This window comes from Rhipicephalus microplus, chromosome X, assembly GCF_043290135.1.
Source record: "Rhipicephalus microplus isolate Deutch F79 chromosome X, USDA_Rmic, whole genome shotgun sequence".
Lineage (NCBI taxonomy): Eukaryota > Metazoa > Arthropoda > Arachnida > Ixodida > Ixodidae > Rhipicephalus > Rhipicephalus microplus.
Genome location: NC_134710.1, coordinates 507,970,436 through 507,985,924, shown reverse-complemented (window position 1 = coordinate 507,985,924; position 15,489 = coordinate 507,970,436). Strand labels below are relative to the sequence as shown.

At 42.1% G+C, this 15,489-nt stretch overlaps 2 protein-coding genes across 20 annotated transcripts in view; one reads left to right on the top strand and one right to left on the bottom strand.

Annotated features, from left to right (window-relative positions):
• Positions 1–15,489, bottom strand: part of CAP (Cbl-associated protein) — a 1,014,121-nt gene that overhangs the window by 104,398 nt on the left and 894,234 nt on the right. For all 18 annotated transcript variants that reach the window (XR_012887795.1, XR_012887796.1, XM_075881103.1 and 15 more), the window contains 2 exons: positions 12,150–12,238; positions 7,970–8,104 (listed from right to left, as the gene is read on the bottom strand). Coding sequence is in view for 16 of the 18 variants with exons in the window: in XM_075881103.1 (XP_075737218.1) it covers positions 7,970–8,104; positions 12,150–12,238 (224 nt within the window). In the remaining 2 variants the exon portion in view is untranslated. The remainder of the gene's footprint in view (positions 1–7,969; positions 8,105–12,149; positions 12,239–15,489) is intronic.
• Positions 1–15,489, top strand: part of LOC119160731 (uncharacterized) — a 166,925-nt gene that overhangs the window by 60,067 nt on the left and 91,369 nt on the right. The gene's annotated exons all lie outside the window — the stretch shown is intronic.

Here is a 15,489-nt window from a genome sequence, read left to right as displayed (position 1 = left end):
TACCTGACCTGAAGAGAATAGGCACAGTAGCGTGTGTGCCTTTTGTGGTGGGTGATGGGCTTTAAACCATGAAGTCATTATGTTTATATTATGTTCCGACACCTGATGGCAAATGGACGCTTGTACAACGCATTATAACTGCAATACAGTATTTCATGTAGTATTTTAAAGAATGTACACAGGACGCATGCGCTTGTAAAGCATGAAAGTTACTATCACGGTATTTCCAAGCAGAGGAAGTTATTTTCACTGTATTCGTGAATAGAGTCGTGGCTGTGTGCCAGCCAAATATCCTACCACTGAGCTACGTTGGTGCTTAAAACTTGTTTTTCTATAGAATACTTGTACACCGTGTCTTGCAAAGTATCATACAAAAATTTACTATGTTTTTTCCACCTCCGTTGTACCATTCATGGTACTCCGATATGCCAGGTCATGATGTGTTGAAACCAGTGCGCAAAATGCATGTGCTTCCAAATTGAAAAACATTCTATGAACTACATACTGAAACGCTGCCCGTTAAAACATGGTTAAAAAGAAAAGGTATTTTTGTTTCCTGTGTTGACTGCCGCCTATGTGATGTGCCGGAAACAATGAAACACTGCTTTGTTAGTTGCAAAAATTCTATCTTGTTCTGGGATGTCCTTCAGTGGATTCAGAGAAAAAATTTTGACTAATTCTTACACTATTCGTTATCTTTCGCCGACATCACCTGATGAAGTGCCTTTTGATATGTTTTTCCTCATGGGTATGCACAGACTATGGAAGACGCATATGCAGGATTGCAACATAGAACCCACTATTTCTTCGAGCTCACATTTTATTAGAATGGCTGTCCACCTAAAAGACATTTATAATGAAATGCACTTCAAACCGGACTGGTACCCCATCTTGGTGAGGTGCTTGGCCTTGTCACCTGTTGTGTATAACGCAATTTGAAGAACTCTTGCTGCTCTACTAAAGTTCATTACTTGTCAAGTGTTTCCTTAGTAACCTACGTTCCATACTATGCGTGACATTTTATGTTCGTTTTAACACACATTGTAATAAATACCATGAAAAAAAAAAAAGAGAGATATGCTTGGCCATGTGGTAGAACATCTGCTTGCCACGCAAATGACCTGGGTTCGATCCACATTTGGACCGAAACAATCCTGGTTCTGTCCCCACTCTGCTCTAGGTTTTTTATCATTTATTTTATTTGCATCATTCTCAATTTTTCGATCACGCATAAGATGATTTTTCATTCACAACTGTTGACACTGACACCAAAATTTCTGCGAGACGAGCTCTTTAAGGCTTTTGCGTTAAAATAAAACAGCTCTCAAGACGGGATGAGAACACAAACACTGCCATTTTTGTGTCTGCCTTTCGTCCAATCTTAAAGGGCCCTGGAACACTTTTTAAGCACCATCATAAAACACTGCCGACCTGTAGTCAAGCCTCCCGAGAACATGCGAGCCAAACATTATAGTGCAGCACGCGTACTAAAATTCACAATTATTTCTCAAAGTCAGTCTGAAACTGTTCCCTCTTTTCTCAACAAATGATGCGATAAACCACGGCCACTGGAGAGCATCGTGAGCTGTGTAGTTGCTGCAGTCACCGCAGGGTGCCACCACGTGCCTGCACACTCACTCGCGATCTCGTGGCAGCCACAAGTTCACAGAACCAAAAAGGAAAGTGCTCAAAGTCATGATGCGCACTGACGAAAGAACACATCTCCTTGCCCCCTTGTCATTCCCCACCCTGTGTAGCTTCCAGCACACTCATTGGTATGAAAGAGAGAGAGAAAGCACTCAACACATACGACAAATCTCTCACTGTGCTTGTAATCTACAAATTTTAAAAATACTTGTCGCAGTTGATACGTAAGGAAATACAATACTTTTGGGTGTATAAGACATGTTCTGTTTTGGTACTTTTCCTGGTGCATATTATACAGTCAAACCCACTAATAATACTGAAGTGCATATAAAATTTTATTGTTATAACCAATAATTGCTATAAACAGGTTCCACAAAAAAAAAAAAAATTACAGGACAGCTGTCTGTTGTGACAAAGCTATAATATTGAATGGGATATGCAAACAATCATCAATGATAAGAATGACAAAATGGCCGATTTTTGGGACATGTTTGAAAGTTCGGTCGCTTTCATGAGATCGCCACAAGCCTTATAGAGCCAATGGATGACAATCTCTAAAGTTTTCGACGCCTAAACTTTCTGAAGTTGACTTTTCACTTATATTGCATGTCTGAAAGTGCATTAATAAAAGCCATCGCTGTTCCCTTGCTGTGGCAGGTTCTAAACGTCAGCTTTCCCGCAATGGCAGAACGCTATGCGGTGAAGCTACCACAAATCTGAAGCCGCGCTTTGGGACGCTGAGGTGATGATAATGATGATATGTGAAGTTTAACGTCCCAAAACCACCATATGATTATGAGAGACGCCGTAGAGGAGGGCTCCAGGAATTTTGACTACCTGGGTTTTTGTAACATGTACCCAAATCTGAGCCCATGGGCCTACAGCGTTTTTGCCTCCATCGAAAATGCAGCTGCTGCAGCCGGGTTTCGATACCGCGACCTGCGGGTCAGCAGCCGAGTAGCTTAGCCACTAGACCACCACGGCCGGGCAGGACATTGAGGCTGTGGGCGGAGGTTCAGCCGCTTGAATTTCCAAATTTCTTCTTTCAATTATCTTGTGTTTCATTTTCTTTCAGTATGGACACTCAAAAGCTAAAATTCATTCGTATAGCCAATCATGCAGCATGCGGGCATTGCTGTCACCGGGTTATTTCACCGTATAAAAGATACAAGAGCTTATGGTGCAACAGCTATTTATTCTTATAGCTGATATTATATTAAAGCTGGTATCATTTTAAGAGGCTTCCACTGTATTGCAAAAAGTCTGCGAGACCAATATGCCGATATTTCATTCACGAGTACTGCGTGCTAGAGCATTCGTGAAAAGTTATCTAATGTTGTTACAGTCAAACTCTGCTAAAGTTAACGCCGCTTCAACGAAATTTTCGCTACAATAAAAAATTCTCGATTCCCTGTCAGTAGTCTATAGGAATCAATGTATAAATACTGTCGCCACAACGAACACTTTTTCTTCAATCTTCCCGCTTCAACGAAATTTTACGATAAAATTCCAGGCTCAGATACTTATTGCTATGCAGTAAACCCAATCTTTAACATTTCGATGCATTTTCAGAGCCTGAAAATGTGTTAACGAAGTCTAAAATACGCGTTGGCACCACTAGAAATAGCCGCTATATCGCTGCTGTTCAACAAGCATGGGCACCGCCATTGCCCGATAGCGATGGTAATGAGACTGCCCTGCTTTTGCCACTGGCTTATTTTGAGCTGCAGACGATCCGAAGCTGAAGCTCAGTAGCCGAGTTCATGGTTTCCTTCAAGCAGCTGCTGGGTGCAACCACGGAACAATGCCTTTTCCGATGCTTATCATTATGTTCGCGCTTGGCCAGTGTGGTAACTAATCAGAGTGGCTGTTCGTCCGCATTATCAACAAAATCAGCTAGCCGGAAGTGATGGATGATAAGAATGGCATAGAATAATGCAAAAGTCGTCGCTCCACGATACCCTGCCTTCATCTCGGCGTTATCTAACAGTTTTAACGGCGGACAGCTGCTGGTGTTAACGTGTTATTGCAACTGTTTGGTTCGTTCGTGAGGGCAGTTTTAGGCGTGTTTCAGTGTGCTTTTCACCACAGCCTCGCTATACATGGGTGAGAATGACGTCGTGACACTGCTGAGAAAGAGTAGGAAGCAGCGGACATTTTTTAAAATTTTGAGAATAAACGCTCCTTTGTTTTGGTAGCTCAGATAAGCTTTATTTTTTTTCGATTTCACTTCAACAAAATTTCCGCTTCAACGAAATTTTTTCGCGTCCCGTCAGTTTCGTTGTAGCGGGGTTCGACTGTATAACAATGAAACAGGTGCGGTCTTAGATGTTACTTGCTGTTCAAGCTGTGCGGTGACCACGCAGAGCCACCAGTGTCCCACACACTATTGTACTGTTCCAATCGTTAGTTCTTAAACAATTATCACGACTCATTAAGACTACAGAACTGACATAATAAATGAAAAATGGCACCATGATGTTTAATTGTAGCGGTGTAGTGTCTGCAATGCCAGTTACAAAAACGAATGTACCACTTTGATATCACCATCAGCAGCACTCGTACACTGCATGCTGTGCATAAGACGTAGAAAAGAGCACAGAGATGCACACAGTGTGCTGTGTGTGTGTGTTTATTTGCTCTTGTCTACATTTTTTGAGTGCGACAGTGTATGAGTAATCAACGAGCCCACATTGATACCCTTCTAGAATCATCATCTTTCTTAGCCTGACATGACGCTCGAATTCTGAAGTAGTCTCAATGTCCAGCTCTCGCTTTTAGTCTTCTTTCATACTCTGTGTGTGTGTGCATGTGTCAGACATGCGGCGCAATGACTGTTTATGTGTTCCTGTCAAGCATCGTAACGCTGTGGGGACTATGTTGAAGACGTGCAACAAGGTGCTTACAAACACTGCGTAAAAGAGTTACTCAAAGGCCGACAACGGCAACCCTGTGATGCTGCCAACTGAGGCAGAACTTTTGACAGTATGCCAGAAGATGTGTCTTCTAATCCACTTTGATAAATATTGCTTTTATTTGCCTCAAAAGTGTTATTTACCAGCTTGATACTGCTACTTACAGATGTTCAATGTCATGCATGACTACATATTTTGCTAAGCACTCTGGGTGCATTGCCACTTTTTATCAGACTAACAGAGTTAAGGAAGGTGCGTCTTATATATCACTTTTTCCCACAAAAGTAAAAAGTAGGGGGTGTGGCTTATACAAGGGTGCAGCCTATACACAGGAAAATATGGTACGCTTTTCATGAAGCCATTCGAAAAACTACTTTGAAAAGTGTTGCAGGGCCCTTTCAAGTGCTGTTTTATTCTTAATCTACCAGGAAAACAGGACTACAGAGGAAAACTGCCAGAGTAAATTTTGAATTCTAGGAAACCATACTGTATCTCTCTTACACTTTTTTTTTTTTTCAAATTGTCAACCTAGGGGAACGCAAGTTTTCATGTTGTACCTGTGAAAATGCTTGGTGGACATTAGATTTGAGTGAAAAAAGTGATTGTTTTTCTTACACAGCATCCCAAAGGTATTGTGTGATGCGGAGGTTGGTGCAAAATAGTGTCCTATAAATTTAAAAAATGAAAGGAAGGGGAAGAGGAAGTTTGTGATGAAAGAAGCTCCAACCTTGAGAAAGACAAATCCACTTGTTTAAACGTCAGCTAGAGCACAGACTCCCTGTTTCCGAACATATTTGTTGTATAACTGAAGCATTAATACATTATGACTAAAGGAGTTTCGCAAGGACCGAACCCATTAGTTTAAAATGCGAGTTGTCGCAAGACCATAAGATGTAAAATTCAGGTTACACTGTGTACTGGTTGGTTGTATTCAGCCCATTTCTCTATCGCCTCAGTAATAGTCTGAATATAGACTATTGCTGACTAGCCAGCATGAAATGAATTCCATACAGGAATGGAACATCAAGCACTTCAAAAATTATAGACTGATTAGCTTACTTTCTCTTATTGTCAACAAAATCTCTCTCTTTCTCCTATATATATATATATATATATATATATATATATATATATATATAGTATGGGATATGGCACAACGGGAGCGTTGTCAACAAGGATAAATATATTTATTTCCCAACAGCTTCGGGAGGGGACCTCCCTTCATCAGGGGATGAGTATAACTCATCCCCTGATGAAGGGAGGTCCCCTCCCGAAACTGTTGGGAAATAAATATATTTATCCTTGTTGACAACGCTCCCGTTGTGCCATATCCCATACCTTCACGAAGACTAACTGGCCCATTGAATTATTACTCCCACTATATATATATATATATATATATATATATATATATATATATATATATATATATATATATATATATATAACAATTATACCAGTTATATGCACAGTCAACTTTGGTATATTTTCTGTAATGAAAGAACCCGCTTATACAGCAATGCCCTCATGCCCCATTATCACTTATAGCAATAAATTCTGGCTGTTGGGTGTCCCCGCTGAAAAATAATGGAATGCAAAATCTTTAAAAAGAAGAAAATGAGAAATTCAAGCTATTGAATCCCCACTCACAGCTCTAGCGTAATCCAGCACCTTTTCACATTCGCTGTATGCTTCACCGCACTGTGTTGTGGCATTGCGGCAAAGCAGACTTAAAATCCGTTACGGTGCGAGACTTGCGGTGGCTTCAGTCAAGCACTTTCGGAGATTAAATCTGAATAAAAAAAGTTGAATCATCTGCCGCAAAAAAAAACCATGAGTAAATGCGAAGCAGCAGGCGCTAATGCTTACGCTGGCAGTGACAAAAGCCAAGAAATGATGCCCTTGACTAAATTCCGAATGCGCGATCCAGTGCCTACATATACGGGGTGACCAGCGAATGGTTGTGCAGCACGAGCAGTCAATTTTTTACTACAGCAACCTTGCGAGGTGAGAGAGAAAGAGGGGAGCGACAGTTTTGCGGGTGTCTTCCTGGGCCAGCACAAAACGGGAGAATCTGTGGTGGGGTGTTCGGAGGGACAGCATTACACAAGCTAGTCAAAAAGCTGCTTCGCATCTAAAAGTTGCGGCTTGGAAGAGTTTCAGTGTCTGAAACTTCAGACATTGTCATACATTGGCTTTATGGGGCTTGTGGCGGTTCTGCAAAAGTGTTCAAATTTTCACGCTTGTCCAAAAAATAAGCAGCTTTGTCATCTTTGTTACTGTCTGTTGGCATATCCCATGCAATATTATAATTTTCTTTCTCAGAACAGCCTACCATCCCCCGATTTAGCATTTTAGGAGCAACGCTCCTTATTCTTACACCCTGTCATCGCCGCAGTCACTATTGAAGCTCCCCGCTGCATCACCATTCTCCACCCCAATGTTTCTAAAACCAGGTCAGTTTCACAGCTCTCCATGGACGCTTGCTCTCCGAAGTCGACGAGACAACTGACGCAACTAGCAGCGCTGCAGTTCCATTTTGCATCATATCTCATGCGTTCGCAAATGATGCACAGAGTACAGAAAAAGCAATCACAAAGAAATGTGCAAAGCTGCTCCTTATGTGTCTCAGCTCGCTGCAGCACATGCGTTGCCTCTGCGATTAGCTTTTCAACGTGCCATTCACCAATGCACCAACGGTGCACTGCCGCATCCGACCTCGCTTGACACAGCAAGTGAAGAAAAATAGAACAGCAGTGCTGTAGGATCACACGTCAGCCGCATGTGAGGGCTTCTGAGCTAAGCTGCGAAACTGCAGTGGTTCTAAAGATGTTGCCCCCTCCCCCCAACTGCTTTCATGAAAACTAGCAGCGAGATCAGGTGCATAGCCATGCGTTTCTAAGGAGCTTAGCTAATTGATTGTACAGTAGACTCTCAGTAAACAGAAATCTGTTAAACGAAACTACTGCTTGAACGGAATTATTGCCTCTGCAATGCTTGGTTTCGCGCTTGTATTCTGCACCCATGTTCACCTCTCAGTAAACAGAACTCCTGCTAAATGGAACATATTTTTTCGGTCCCTTTAGGTTCTGTTTACCAATAGTCTACTGTATTTGTACACGGAACTAATAGTTCTTTTCATGCAACCAGTTCATAGCAATTGTCAGTTATAACAATGAAATTTTCGGGGCACTTGAGTATTGTTACATATGTGGGTTTCACTATATACATCTTTTTTCCTGCTTTTGTTGGGATGAGGAAATAACAAAAAATTTCATGGTGCACTGCATAATACTATCTATATTCATTACATAAATGAAGAATATATGTTTTAAAAGAATATGTTGGTACACATAATCTTCTGAATAATGCACAGCATCTAAAATTTCAAACGTAAGACTACTCACTTAGGAGACTGGGCAAAAAAGTTGTATAACACCTTCGCCAGGGTTTTCGGCTCGGTAGGTCGGTATGTTCGACTCACAGTCGGCTCGAAAGAGTTTTCGTACCGGTCAAGTGGGATTGGAGACTTTTGTGAAGGCCTGTAGCAAATACATCCAACAGAACCACTGTTATCACTGAGAAACCTCGCTGGAGAGCACAAAAAGACAGAGCAAGTGCGAAATCTTGTTTAACTCTTTCGTAACCACATCTAATCAAATTGGCCACAGGTGATTGCCAATTTTAGCATGCTGAAATAGTTTCTCATGCACCAAGCACTTTCTAGTAGTTAGTCCAGCCACTAAAATTTTAGAATCAGTTTGAATTTGCCCGTTTTGGCAACACAGTGATTTTTGAGAGACGTTTGTGCAAAACAATGTGTGCGTGTTGTTGGAAAAATACTAGGCTTGTGCAAATAGTGAATTTTAGGTTCGAAGTGAATTCGAATAGAATATATGACATATAAAGAAGAATGGGCATATTTATCATGACCTAACTAACATGCACAATATTTTTTTAAACAAGGCTTCTCTGCAAGAGCTTTCTTTATTATTTTTTTTTTTCCATTCAAAGGAAGTCGAAACAACTTAGAGAAGTAGCAGGAATCGACTTTTAGTGGGATGCAAGTGATAACCTGTAAAACACGTAACATTGTTCATTACAGGTAGAGTGTGTAAGCTGGAAAAACAAGCTAAAAAATGATCAATCGATTTGAGGATAATATGTTCATTTAAAGGAACCATGCAACAGTTTTTCGAGTAGCCATGGAATGGATTCACCAAAGAAGCTTATTGCTTTACGAATTAACCGCCGTAAAAATTTTTAAAATCTGTCCAGTATGAGTGGAGTCCCAAAGATTTGCCACATGCTACAATTGGATTTGATCTTCTCATCCTGACGAAAGTACTTGAAGCAAAGGTGGGAGAGATGGCATAGGAAAAAAAAAAAAAAAAAAAACATCGCGTAAATGTCCCGACCTTGAGCACTTTTTCTCTCTTTTTTCTTCTTTGAATATGCGACTTTTCAGTGTGATCGGGCATGTACGCGTGCACATGTCGCGCCCACCTGTAGGGCCCCCAGTAATGACCGAGATCCCCTTGCTCAAATCAGCCAATGGCTAGTACAATGGCTGTGACGAGCGATTTTTGACATTGTGGCATCATTTGCCGAGAGAACAGAGCAATTTTAATCTGACTTTGAAGATTTATTGTGAATTCCAGGTCACGTGCTGCGCTATAATATTAAGCTCACGTGTTCTTGGTAGCCTTGACTCCTGATGGGCAGCATTTGCTGACCATGCTCAAAAAGTGTTGCAGGGCCCCTTTAAATTTGAAGTAGGGCTTCGCGGCAGAGCAAATTTTTTCTGGTGGGTGTTTTCACGATCCTCAGTTGTACTGCAGTGAAACCATTTTTACAGGTGGTTACATGTAGTTTAGTATACATTTATTCGTTCATGTTGAATTCTTCGAAATATTCGATAACTTAAATTCGAATCAAAGCGAGTTCGAATACTTTACTATTCGTTTGAATATTCAAAGCATTCGAATATTCGCACAGGCCTAGAAAATACACTTGGCTTGCGAACCTTACAGAAGTGCATGGCCCTCATAGTTATGCTATAGTAACATCAAAGTTCTGTAATCAAAGAACCTTTGCCAGTCTAATTTCAAATTAAGGTGTCGGCTTCACAATCTGACAGTGTTGAGCAGTAATAATTACCAGAAATTTATCCTAGCTATTGAATACACAGCTGTTGCTAGGGGTCAGTAAACATTTATTTCACAAAAAAATATTTCTGAAGCTCTGCCGCATGCATAACGTGTGGAGGTGGCCTTCTCAGACAGTTTCCAGAAGCTTTGGTTTGCTTGTATCATATCAGACAAAGGGCAGCGTCTAGTGTCACTATTTGCTCCTATGGTGGTCGCGTCCCGCACGCATGAGTGCGAGACGCAACCTGCACTGCAAAAAACATTCAATGCTCCAAACTGTCTTGCAACCGCAATTTATTTGAGTGAGGACGAGCTTAGAGTCCAAGGATGACAGCTACTCAGCTTCAAGTTGTATGGCGACAATATTTTGCGTCAGCCTGAGACATCTGCAGCCGTTTATGGTTTTGTTTTGTTTACGGCCTCAAAATGTCTCCTCCACTGTAAGTGCGTAGCTGTTGACTTCTGTGCACAATCTGCTCTGGTTACTTGCAAGGTCCACACGTCGCTGGGGCACGGTGAACTGGTTCCAGCTGAAGAGCTCCTCACGACAAGAAGGCCACCGGAGCTCTTCTTGGCCCCGACTATGAAGCAGCGCGAAACGTTTTGAAACTGTGCGCAATACACCCACGCATGTTTATTATTTTCACTGTTTTTTCATTCCGCTTTCGCCCACAAAGCTTTTCAGGAATGCTCAGCGCAAACTGTGCCTCATTGTTCGAGAAGGTTTGCTATTGTAGTAGTAGATCGTTTTGTTAAGAATGCGTGCAAGACACGAACACTCAATATTATTCCAGAGTTTGAGCAATGATCAGTGATAAGGCTGGAATATTGGAGGGCACGTGCATTAATGTTGACGCGCTTCGCTGCTATCAGTGCCAGTGTGTATTACTGTAATCCGATTTTTTATTGATCGGCCACAAGTTCGGCCAAATGAACAGTTTGATCTTTGAACTACAGTCCGCCCCCTTCATCAATGTCACGACCCCGTGACAATATATATATTTTTTAATACAATGTGTGAAAATACAAATAAATATTCTTGGATGCATATATTAGAATGGGAACCTATACGGAGTGAGATGGCTCATGAAAAAAAAGTTACGCTGGATGAAATAGCAAAGTTCATTGGCCATCTGATTTATACAGGTATTATTCATAACATAGGCATTCATCTATATTAGAACACCTGCAGGCTCTTATCGCAAAAAGATAACAAAAATTTACGAGAAAAGTGTACAAGTTCATTTATGTCTCATGAAAAATTGAAATGCATCACCATATGGCACAAGCAAGGAAGCAGCACCTCAGTTTCGATTTTCTTCATCTAGGTAAATAGGAAAATTTCGTACATTTCCTATTTTTATACTGTTACTGCATCATCTATCTTCAAAATGTATATTCTGATGTTTTTTGTGTTTAATATTCTCGCATGTATAATGTTTTCTATTGCATTGTTTACCAGCTGCAACCAAAAATTACGCACTTTTTACATATTTATTCATTCCAAAATATTTGTGTTCTATAATTATTTTTTGGAAAGAGCATTTTATTGTGCAAAATTTGGTATGCTGGAATGTGTGCTAGAGTACTTTTCCAACTGGCAAAAACTATCTTCCCGAGACATGTAAAAGATGAGCACTTTCACACGGTAACGAAAGAATTAACAGAATGTGGCTTGTGAACTGCACACTTGTTTGGAAAATCCAGTTCTTGAAAGTCGAGTTTCAATCTGCTTTTCTTGACATAAAATGCACAGAAAGAACTCATGTCACTGCAAAAACGACTGGTCTTGAACAAGTTGCAACTTACAAAACAATGTAAGCTCATGAACAAATCATCCCCCCCCCCTTCTAGATTTCGAGAGACACCAGGGTTGCACTTGTCACATGCCCCAAATTTTAGCATTCAGCCCACATTGTGTCAGGAGTGTCATTATAATTCATGGGGCGTAACGTCTCAAAACCACGATATGATTATGAGAGACGTCATAGGGGAGGGCTCCAAAAATTTCAACCACCTGGAGTTCTTTACGTGCATCCTAAATCAAAGTATTGCACGGGCTTTAAGCGTTTTCACCTCCACCGAAAACGCAGCCAGCACAGGTGGATTATATTCCGTGACCTCCAGGTCAGCAGTTGAGCGCCATAACCACCAAGACAGTTGGATGTTAGGAGTGTCGTAACAGGCGTATGGTCTCACCCTCTAAATCCCCTTCTGGCAGTGTTGTAGCCAGGGGGGGGGGGGGGGGAACACACTGAGTTGGTGCCTCCTCCCCAAATTTTGTTTTTTAGCCATGGCATACAGAGCGAAAAATGACTGTTTTAAATAGGTGACCCCCCCCCCCCCCCCCTTGAAAAAAATTTCTGGCTATGCTCGTACCATCTGGTCGTAACAGTCAACATCGTACACTCCATATGCAAAGAAAAGTGAAACTCACAACAGGTTGTCATTGTGGCGCCTCATTTCCAGCTCTGCTGACCGACGCTGCTGCTTCTTATGGAACTCATCCTCATAAAACTTTCGCATCTGTAATGACAATGCGCCAGTCAGAATTCCCGGAGAGCTTGTGAAACCCCATGCTCAGCAACACATTTAGTACATACAAAGCCAGTTATTATCATGCACACTGAGTTATTATCAGGCCTTCTGAACCTATTAGAGTAAGACGTGCTTATCACGAACCTCCATATAATGAATTCCTCGATATAACAAAGTTTTTCTATTACCCGCTGTTGCTCCATAGAAGCACATGTATTTGTGACCTCTATGTAACGAAGTAGCAGTAGGAGAAAACCTTGATATAATGAATTTTCCACACGGACAATCTAGAAATTTTGCTCCACATTTTGGTACGAGCATGCATCTTCTGGGGCAGCCCTGCTGCCAACGAAGTGTGAAGCGGCAGTGGTGGGCACGCGGGCATGCACCCCGCGAGCCGGTGTTGTCGCCGTTTTCGCCACCACGGTTGCATGCGCGCATTGCCCGCACCCCTCCTACTCCAAGTAAAAAAAAAAAAAAAAACGAACCTTTGCGTGTTCGTAGTGCCACGCTTTTAGTTAGCATCACATATGTGGGGCCGCACTGCGTTTGGAGGGTGCTTTACCGAGTAGTTTCCCACGGTATCCGTGTCACACCATGCACACATAGTTTCACTGTGTGCATGGTGTGACCTCCGATGACATTCAGCTTTGCTTTTTTTTTTAATTGCGACAGCAATTATGTATACAGCCACTGTCGTCATTCACCGTATATGTATACGTATCTATATATATATATATATATGAAAACTCAAGGGGAAAAAAAAGCTGCCCACGCTCGGCACCCAGCTCGTCATGATGCGCTGATGCGTGCTTATCTCTCACGCATACTTTGCCCTGCGAATGCGGGGGGGTGTTAGATGTTAGATGCTTGTGCGCGCGCGCGCTTATTCTTCGGTGGGGAGAATCGCGTGCCTTCGACTTTGACAGGAATGATTGCGTTTAGTTGCCGGGTGCACAAAGACCACTTCGCTCAGAAGACAGGCGCTGTTTGTAAAAAGAATGCGATTTTCAAACACAGTGAAGTAACAACTGGGGCACTTGTTAGTTCGCACTCATATCTGTACCTATGATTATGCGTTTGAGTGTCGAGTGGTATACGGTGTTAGTTCGCTCCCGTCCTGTGTATGTTTTTTTTTCGCATCATTTGTGCCTGAGCAGCATGCGGAACGTTTCGATATGCTTGCCATTCTCAGCGTTACATTCCAAGTTGTTGCTATCACGTTCAAACTGTGACTTTTGTTAATTTCGGACAACTGTGTCGTCACCACTGAGGGGATGTCAGATTAGGCGCTGATGGAAACTCTCCAAGACCACGGTGATGACAGATTTTCGGAGGTCGACTCATCACGCGCTTTCGCCTTGCACCGCGCCGGAAGTTTGCAGGCTGGTAGCTTTCGCAATTAGACGATTAGTTCTGGCAAGACAACGGCGCATTGCATGCAATGCAATGAACAGGACACCGAAAAATTGTAATGTAATAAGAAGTAAGGCTGGCAGCCAACACTTTTGGATCAGGTATCACAGAACTCCTACAAAATGCTAGTGTGAGCAAATACGGCCGCTTCAGGAAGAAGTGCTCTTTTGACACAGTCCCTTTGCGTTGAAACTGCCCTGATACTCCCCGAGATAGCAAGTGTGCCAGCGATTGCAATCGCCCTTAAAATCCAAGTTCATTAATGTTACTGAAGCGAGCATACCCCCCCCCCCCCCCCCTCCTCTCCGCGTTGTTTCGTGCTTGCTCAAGATGGGTGGTTTACTTTCTGTGTGAGCATTGGACGGCAATTCTAACAAGCGGGAGATGTTATCTTATGCACTTTCCAGGCGATAGAGATGAGCCGACTCATTTCTCTGCTTCAGAAGGGCTCACACGCTTTTAATTGCTCGTAAAAGTTACCGAGGCGCGGGGGCATGTTATCAATTTGGACTGGTCACGAAAGATGGCGGCGACGTCAAACACCCGCCGAGAGTGTGGGGCAGCTTCAAAGCTACCGCGATGTGGTGCCACTGCACTCCAGAGGGCATCGTTTGCATTCCGAAATGCTTGTGCAGTGCAACATGAGCCAATAATTGCAGTTCCTTTTGTGTATCTGCTGTGCTACTTTTTGTGACAGGTAAAGCGATTATAAAAGAATACGATGCCAAACATATTTTAGTTCCATTACAGGGGAACAACCAAAAGGCCCGTTAGGTTTGCCAAGTAACAAGGAAAGGCACAAGATATGGAAGTGGGCCCTACTGCTGCTGGAAAGAGGTGATTCTAGTTTTGAAGCAATGTGTGTGCATAGATGCACGAAGCACATTATTGCCAAGGATGTCCTCATTGCCGGCAATTCTAATTTCAATGGTCTAAATCTTGTCCAATAGTGTCATCGTGTTAGTGAAAAAGTTAGAGCTGGCGAAGCACCTTCATTTCATTTTCTTCGTCATTAGACAAAGTTATTCTGCAAAAGCAGCCGTTGTAGAAATTATTCACCGTTCTCCTGTTAAAATACTTCCCAGAGGTCAACAAAAAATTGAACAGCCATACTGGGCAAACCATGTATTATTTCCTTGCGTGATCAATAAATACTTTTTAACAGTTGAATGTGGATGCAACAACCCCGATGTTTGCCTTTTTTTACAAATGGCACCACTGGGGCATTGTTGCAAGGGCGCAACATTTATTTTAGGCAAATATTAAAATGTGAAACCTACTAATGTGCCTATACTAGCAGCAGCATTTTGCTTGGGGTGGAAAAAAAAAGACCGTACATATCCTTTCACTTGGTTAATAGCCTTAGATCAGAAATGGATTTGAAGTCTTCCAGTCCACTGTGCCGCATGATAATGTGATGATTATGGCTCTTCAAATCTAGAATTTTCGTTCCTCTTATGCTAAAACCATCGTGAGCTGCACACTATGAGTAGCGTCTTTTCAGCCGGGTGCTCATTTTAAGACTGAAAGGACCCTGATAGTGAAAGTTTTGTTTGCGACATTTTTAGAGCAATTTGTAGCTTTGCATCTGATAATGCAAAAATTGAATTGCCAATATTCTAATGCATCATATAATTAATGCTAGCATTATGAATTATGAACGATTATGCATCACTCTGAAACACTGTAAGAAACTAGCGCCCCATAGCGGGACAGCGCCTGAGAGTACGTGTGCTCAAGCTTCGGAGACATATTGCGCTGTTTACAACTAGGAGGACCTGCGGGTGGTGAAAAATTAAATGCTGTGGGTGCTTTGAGAGTGT